Below are 8,686 nucleotides of genomic sequence, written 5' to 3' on the forward strand. Positions count from 1 at the left end.
ATGATGGTAATGTTATATGTTTTGGATCTAGAACATCTGATAATTGCTATGTTGTTAGAACTTCACATAATCTGAAATGTAATAAGACAAAACAATAGCACTAGAACATGTTGAGACGGAGAAACAGTTGGGTGATTTGTTTACAAAATCTTTGGATTTACAGAGATTTGAGTATCTTCGTACTTATTTAGGGATTTGTGCTTTGGACTAATTATATTGGGATTTGTGTTCTTTTTAGTTTGCAAGTTTCTTTCATTTCGTTTTTTTTAGGTTTTCTTTTACTCTAAAATTTTCTTTGGTTTTAGTTTCAGATTTGTCGAGAGTTTTTGTCATAAAAAAAAATTGATGCACTCCTAGATTCAATAATATACTCTTGACATAAAAATATGATTTTTCTCTTGATTATGAGTTATTATAGTCAATTTTGTCATCTTGTAGTATATTGTATCAATTTTGATTTTGTCACTCCCTCGACTTTTATTATAATGAAACTAATTTAATGCACTCATAACGTATGTGTATTCTTGAGTGAGCATGATATCATGAATTATTTTTTTAAATAGCTTACTATTAATCTTGATTTGCACAGTTTGACCTCATGCTTAGTCATCAAAAATTTGTTCATAAAAGATCAATGAAAAGGGCTACAATGAGTTAGTGTGAAAGCCGTCTTATTTCGAGTCCAGTTTGACTCGATACATTATTAGCAAATTCAAAAATATGATTGATGTGAATTGCTTCTTGCACTTTGTTTGATTTATACTACAAAAAAAGGGGTACCTACTCATGTGTGAAAGCCATCATTGCACCTATTTTTTTTTAAAAAAAAAAAAATTCCTGTTATGTTATGGAGAATAAGTCAAAAAGTGCAAAATTTCAATACTAAGTCTGTTTGACTACTGTGTTGCATCATTGTTTATATAAGAAAGTTTGTTTAAGAAGATTGGTTCATGTTATCTATGCTTATCTTGCATATGCGTATCGTTATGATCAATCAAGATTAATTTAATTTTGAGTGATGCATTAGAATTGATTATAATATACTTTTGATGATTTAATTGATCTGTGTATGACTTATTTCATTTGATTGTCATATTCTAGAAGTGCATCTCCAAAGTCTATTAATCTTGATTGATTTCATGCGGTTTCAAGTTTTGATCACGTTAAAGTTAATATCTTGATGTTTTTTGTGTGATTGAACGTGATAACTTAGCATTTTTAAGTGGAAGATAGATTTCACTTAGGATCTTCATGGTTTCTAGAATTTTTGGATTTCTTATTATTTTTTTTGTATGCTTTGGGCATATGTTGAATATTGCGATTTTTTTTCCTTCTCTATAATGCCTTAAAAAAAGCTACAATTACCAAGAAACCAAGGCCGCCTTCGTCACCTACCTCGACTCCGTGTTGACGATTCTTCATCGTCAGTTCCCTACGAGTTTCTAGTCTTTGGCATTTGTGTCAAAAAGGGGGAGAGTGTCTAGTGTGTAGTGTGTGGTGCGAGTTTAAAGTTTAGGAGTTTACTGGTGTAGGGGGAGTGTTGGCATAGGGGGAGTTTACTGGTTTATGTTTACTGCATAATAATTTTGCTTAAGTACTTTCAAACTTATGCTTGCTTAATAACTTGTGTTTGAATTATTTTTAATTTCAAGTTATTTTCACTTGATCTTGGATTGGTATATTTATTATTTGCAGGGATTGAAGTGCGAAATCTTCTAGACTTGTTGAATGCTCATTTTGAATTCTTTGTAATATCTTGTAATCTAGTTGTTTTGTCACAAATTGCCAAAGGAAGAGATTGTTAGGTTTTTTAATTGTTGGCAATTATGTACAAAATATTCTAAGTGTATTTTTTACATGTATATGAGCTTTACACAAGTCTAGAAAATCTCTGATTTGAAGAATTGCAAAATTATTGAAGCAAAGTTGATGAGATCAAGTCATGCAAAGTTGATGAGATCAAGTACCACTTGCAGGGTGCAGTCTAAGAGGAAAGAAGGGAAGAAGAAGAAGAAGAAGAAGAAAGCGGGGAAGAGGGTTAGGCCGTAGGGGAGGGGTACGGCCGCTAGTGGCCACTCAGCGGCCAGCCTCTCGCCGGCGACTCAAACCTCCGGCATCTCGAACGACAACTAACAAAGAGGAAGAGCAAGAGAGAGAGAGAGGAGAGAGAAGGAGAGAGAGAGAGAGGCCCACCAGCGGACCAAAGGGCCAATGGCAGCTTTTCCCGATGCCGGTGACTACTGGTGCACTAGAGGGAGAGAGAGAGTGAGCTAGAGAGAGAGAGAATGCGGGGAAGAGAGAGAGAAAGAGCGGGTCACGCGGCGATGACGGAATGGCCGATAGGCCGGGTCCCACCTCCACACATCGCCCCGATGTGGAGAAGAGTGGATCGATGGAGGTGCGTGGCACCCCCACCGCGCCATAGCATGCATGGCATGCTAGGCACGAGGCCAGCCACAGTGTGGCCGGTCGCGTCGTGCCCAGCAAGCTTTAGTAGTAGTTTTTTTTTCCTACTCGGGTTATTACAAAAACTCCGCAAGAATGAGATGAGTTCCTAATCCTCCATAGTTGCTACTTTTTCGTTCATCTTTTTTGATCTCGTGCTAACCATCAGCCAAGAAATGTCGACTCTAATACCAATATTACGAACTAGATTTAAAATGATTTCGACAAAGGGAAATTATAACATTTTATTGGGAGGAAGCCTTGAAAGTCACAGATCTAATGGCTATAGTTTCATGCGATTGCAAGGTTGGAGTGAAAAGATAAAATTAAAACAGTAAATGAAATAGTATTAGATAGGTTAGTAATTATTCGACGTTGAGGTGATCATCCGTGAGTAGTGAATGGCCAAGGGTAGTGGTGAATGGCCGTAAGGTAGGGTAGCTTGTGTAGGCAATCATGGCTATGGGTTGAAGGTAAAATTAGGGTTCTAAAACAGATCTACTCCTACAAAAAAAATGGCTATAATTAATTTACTTCTGTTCCTAGATTATCTTACTCTAATTTCTAAAATAGTCTAAGGCTAAAATTTAATTCTTAATTCTTCATTGAATGTTTGGATGATTAGACAAAGAAGCATAGCTCTTCAATATATAAAGGTCGGGTATAATAAGTTCTACTCAGACTAATCTTAAATGCTTACATAACTTAATTAAACTTGTCTTAAAGGCTTACATGACTTAATTAGACTTGCCTTTTTGAAGCTTACATGACTTAGCTAAACTAATTGTTAGGTTTTTTAATTATTGGCAATTGTGTACAAAATATTCTAAGTGTATTTTTACATGTATATGAGCTTCATACAAGTCTAGAATATCTCTGGTTTGAAGAATTGCAAGATTATTGGAGAAAAGCTATTGAGTTCACACCACGTTCACAAACACGTTCGAACGCGGGTATTGCGTTCACACAAACAGAGAGTCGCGTTCACAAACGCGTTCGAATGCGGGTATCGCGTTCACACAGACCGAGAGCAACGTTCACAAACGCGTTCGAATGCGGGTACTGCGTTCACACAGACCGAGAGCAGCGTTCATAAATACGTTCGAGTACAACCTAAAGAATTCAAGCTGTCGCGTTCAAACGCAACCTGAAGAATTCAAGCTGTCGCGTTCGAACGCACTTGGGCCCGTTTGAACGCACCTGAGATTAAGTCAGGTCATTCGAACGCACCTAGGCCGCGTTCGAACGCACCTATGAAGTTTGCAATTTATTGGATTTTCGTGAGAACGGATAAGACTTGGATTTAGCTCTATCTTAGAGATCATATATAAGGATTGTAATGCCCTATCTCTAGGGTAGTTGAAGAAGCATTATTGAAGGAGACTTCTTGAGGCTACATCGGTTCTTCAACGAACAAGGTTCTACTTATCTATAAGAATTTAATCTTTCGTCTTAAAGGCTATCTAGACGAAAGATCAATCTCGAGGGCTACTGAGATTGGACTTCAATCATAAGAAGTAGTGAAACGTGGGTTCTAGCGATCAAGACAGAGAGGAACAAAGTCGTTTCGATCGACGGGTTGTTTTGTGAGTCAGTCTTGTAACCGCTACTATCATAGTGATTGGTTTTGATCCGAGTTTGGATCCATGGTTTTTTTTTCCCATTTTGGGTTTTTCCACGTTAAAATCTTGGCATTCATCTCTACTTTCATTTTTAATATTTCTTCCGACTTTTACTTAAACGATCGAACGATATCATTACCTAAAGGTTAGATACATATGTGTGTCTAGGGTTTTTTCACTTATCTTAAGGGCTTATAAAAAAAATAAGCATAAATTAATTAGAGATAAATATACTAGATCTATTGAGCCTAATGTCTTCATAATGCAATCCAATCTAATTTGGTTCATATTATCACTCCGTTCTCATCACTCTTATTCGAATTCATTTGGTTCAATTATATTCACGTTTTCGGTCCTAGGAACTAGAATCCAAACATCATTTCTACTAAACTATTCAAGTTTTTCATACATAACATTCACCCATGAATCATCAAGCAATGCATCTTTAATATTTTTAGGTTCTCTCATGGTTGTATAACACATAAAAATTACCTCATTCCATATTTGTTGCCTTGTCTTCATCAGTTCTATCATATCTCTAATCACTTGAGTTAATAGGTGATTTAGCTTGACTCTTGTAGAGGGCCCTATGGTTGTATCTTCACTCTTGTCATTTTATGTGCTTTTATTCTCCAAATTTTTCATATTTTAGTCCTATTCAGTCTCTGTCTCAGAGGCATCAATGCATGCATGAATGATAATAGGAGATGATTCAAAAAATGTGGACTTAATATAATCAACAATTGCATTTACAAATTCCACCTTAGTTGATGCAGCAAGATTGAACACTCTATAAGATCTACAACTATCCGAATACACCAAAAGATGCCTTCTTATCTTATGCTCATCGAATCAAACTTAGTCAAATGCTCTCATGAAAAATGAAACATTTGCTCCCAAATTAGGCTTCTTATCTTTTCACAATCCATGAACAATACCCTGTCTAAGATAGACTGGGTTTCACATGAATAATAGTGATCACAGTTTTAGCCCAAAGCTTTTGGAGGACCTTTTTTTAGCATGTAACATGGCATGAGCATGACCTTGTTCTTGCTTTCCACTATACCATTTTGTTGATGAATTATGAGTACAGAAAATTATTAGATTGAATTCTCATAAGATTGGTCAACCTTTCATCTTGTAATCTCAAGCAAAAGGATTTGAAAATTTCAAATGTATCAAGTTTCTTACTCAAGAAAGCAACTCATGAAGAAAAGTCATCAACCATTAAGAATATATCTTATTCACCCGTACTTCAAGTTTTTGTGAGTCCCATTAGATTCATATGAACAAATTGAAGTACATGATCAATAGAAAAAGAATTAATATTTTTATGTGATGCTCTAACTTGCTTTTCTACCTGACAGGGACTATGCATATTTTTTTTCTTTTTCTTTCAACTTAGGTATGCCCCTTACTATATCTTGTTTAGACAATTTATACAAATATTAATTGCATTTCAGTTCAACAAATGCACTAACTCCATAACTATCACAGAAGTCCTAGATCCACAAATCACATTCTCTCCAAAGTATCTAAAATTAGACAATTATTTTGGGGGAAATTTTACTTCAAAATTGCTACCACAAATCATTTTGTAATATGAGAATCTGAGGAGTGTTGACAAGTCTTTATCCAACCACTCTAGATGAGTTTCAATCTCGAAACGTCATAACTCCCATTTCATAATCTCTCAAGGATCTATCCTAGAGATATGCTTGGAACATCCATTCTCGGCACCACATTTTATAATTTAAGACTTTTAAATTGTGTGAACAACATAACATCTAACGTCATTGTTCTTTAACCTAGATAGATTTTGTTGTCATGCTATAAATAAAGATATCTACAATGATATCTAATATGTCCTACTATGCCACAATGAAAATAAGTAGGAATAAAATTCTTGTTTATTGTATGTGATAATTCTATCTTGTTTCTCTTAGGACCCTCACATTTTGACTTCAATTTGTTCCAACTTATGAAACCCTACAAAATCTCATCAAGTGTAGCCTTTTTTCCCTTTCAAATTTTTTTTTTTTAACAAACATTTTCATTCCAATATCATCTTTCTTGACTTTTTCTTTGAGTTCATGTCTACTAGTGTGTAGGACCATTCACAAGATCAAGCTGTTATTTGAGCTTCTCTTCAATTTAAATTCTTTCAAATTCTTTGCTTTTTGATTTTGTCAAGAGTTTAACATTTGCTTTCTTTAGTCTATATGATACTTGATATAGCTCATTGAAGTCTTTTTGTAACTCTGAATCATAGTCGCTATCAGATTTATCCAAGTCTTGCTCATCTAAACCATAGGAAACAAAAGATTGGTCACTAGATAACAAAGAGACGATAGAGGCCACGTAATTTTCATGATCTTTCTTAGAATCATCTTATCATCTCAAGTAGCTCTCATTGATTTATCCTTCCTCTTGATACAGTTTGAGCACTCCTATCAATGTGTTCAAAACCTTGATACTCATAGCATTAAGTTTTTCTTCCTTGATTCTTTTTATTATTTTTTTATTTTTTTTATTTTGAACCATTATTAGTTGCCCTTGAGTTTGAACCTACAATATTTTTCTTTTTTCCAAAATTTTTGTTTTTCTCAAACATTTTCATAAACTTCATAGTTTTTTTGAAAAAATTGTTAAACTTTTTACAAATGGACCGTCATCTCAGTTTCAATTTCACATTCTTCATATATCTCGTTTTCTTCACCTATAGTGTATTTAAGACCATGTTTTTAGGCTTACCAGGTTTTGAAAGAGTTAGACTCAAATGTTTGTTACTTCACATATACTCAAATAATTGACAATGGACAACCAAATACACTCATCTATGGATTTTAGGTAAGCAGACATTCTAGCCTTCTACTAGGCATAATTTGCTTCATCATCTGTCGGAAGTCTAATTGAATATTGACTATCTCTATTGAAATACATTACTTAGAGGATCTCTCCGTATAGTAAGAGACTCATGCTTCGATATCAACTGAAAAACTTAAAACTCTACGCACAATTTCCTACCATCTTATATATTAACATTAGAAATAATTTTATTTATACTCCTTAAACTATCACCATATAGTTACTTTTTCTTAGTTTAAAAGGAATATATATGGATAGTTTTTTTAGTTCAGGAAGATGTATTTAGGTAATAAAAAGATCCAAGAGAGTCTACATGAAAAAAGATATAATTCAGATGGTTCAAATAAAATTATTTTTTAAGATTATCAATACAAAATGATAAAGGAAAAATCAGAAGTGAACTGTTCAAATGACTGATTCTGAATACCTTTTTTTTTCTCTAAATGCGAACATTGGCAGTGTTGCTCAAACTATTATAATTCCAAAATACTTGTTCTCTATAAATGTGAACATTTGAAGTGCTATCCGAACTACCATTACATCAAATCTTCATCTTACACGCGCGTTTATATATATATACCTATTTTGCAATATCTAGATACTTGTCCAAGTTTAAATTATTTTATTCACATTTGCCAATTACAAAAGACCTCACATTTCTTATTTCAATTGCATCTCCGTTGCTGTTCCTGGTACTCTAATATGTATGATCAAAATTGCTTTTAAGGGCATTAATGATCTAGAGGCATTCATTACTGCTAAATTTAATTTGCTCGTGTGACAAATTTAAAATCATACGTCTTCCAAGTAATCAACTATATTTATATCAAGAGAAAAATATGGACAAAAAACAGAGATAGTTCGCAGAATCTTGAGAACGAGTCCTCGCCATTTCTTGATTAACTAGCAAATTTTTTCAGGGGAGCGCACCAAACGCGCCACTCTTATATACAAGTATAACCGCCAAAATAATTATTATGGGTTTTTGTGAGCCCATACAAGAATAGAAGTACTCCAAATACGTTCTAGACTCTCAGGGAAGAAGTGAGAGAGAGGAATGCCTCCTCCTCGCACGGGATAGAGAGACCCATGTTGTGATCGAAGCCGAACTCTTCCTCGGCGCATCGGAGAAGGGACCGGAACTCCGGCTGGGCAAGATAGGAGATCGGAACAACAAATCTGCTCCTATTTGCCCCAACATAGACGGCAAAGTGGCCTTTTGGCACGTCCAGGCCATGCTGTTTCCTACCAAGGCTCGAGCAACGCTTCAGGACCTGCTTCAAGCCTGCAGATTGGAAGAGCTTGCTCTGTAGCAATATAGCCATTCTTAATTTGAGGATGAGCTGTTGCTCTACTGAACGGCTTTACTTAATAGACGTAGAAGGTATTAATGTGGGAAAGTAGAAAGAAAGTCACGAAGATTGGTGGGGAGATGGATGAGCCGATGGGGTTATATATCCGTTATCCGTAGAGCAGCAGCGACATTGGCATGTGTTTGTGGGGCACAAGGTGGAAGAGCACATTGGACCAGATATCCCCAAACTGAACGAAAATAATCAAATTAAACGTCCACAAGGCCAGGATTCACATGCGCTTGCCTGGTGAAGGGGACTTGTCAACTAGTCGTGGTCGAATAGTATGTGATGTACGTAATTATGTAAGGCCAGAATGCTCTCCGGCAAGCAACGTGAATAGTTCGAGGCATCGTTGCCAATTGCTCAGGTTGGGACCTCTCCTTACCTGACTAGCTA

General features: G+C 35.5%; 1 protein-coding gene across 1 annotated transcript; it reads right to left on the reverse strand.

Moving 5' to 3' along the window:
* Positions 1-7,795: 7,795 nt before the first annotated feature.
* LOC140774734 (auxin-responsive protein SAUR50-like) lies at positions 7,796-8,467 on the reverse strand. The gene has a single exon (XM_073117829.1). It carries the CDS (start codon positions 8,258-8,260, stop codon positions 7,961-7,963), a length of 300 nt encoding a protein of 99 aa, XP_072973930.1. The 5' UTR covers positions 8,261-8,467; the 3' UTR covers positions 7,796-7,960.
* Between the last annotated feature and the right edge of the window lie 219 nt (positions 8,468-8,686).

The sequence above is a fragment of the Typha angustifolia genome, chromosome 2, assembly GCF_048772165.1.
Source record: "Typha angustifolia cultivar Huaian chromosome 2, ASM4877216v1, whole genome shotgun sequence".
Lineage (NCBI taxonomy): Eukaryota > Viridiplantae > Streptophyta > Magnoliopsida > Poales > Typhaceae > Typha > Typha angustifolia.

What these genes read in the sequence shown, in the direction of transcription:
- LOC140774734 (XM_073117829.1), bottom strand. Translation starts at nt 8,260, where the DNA reads ATGGCTATATTGCTACAGAGCAAGCTCTTCCAATCTGCAGGCTTGAAG.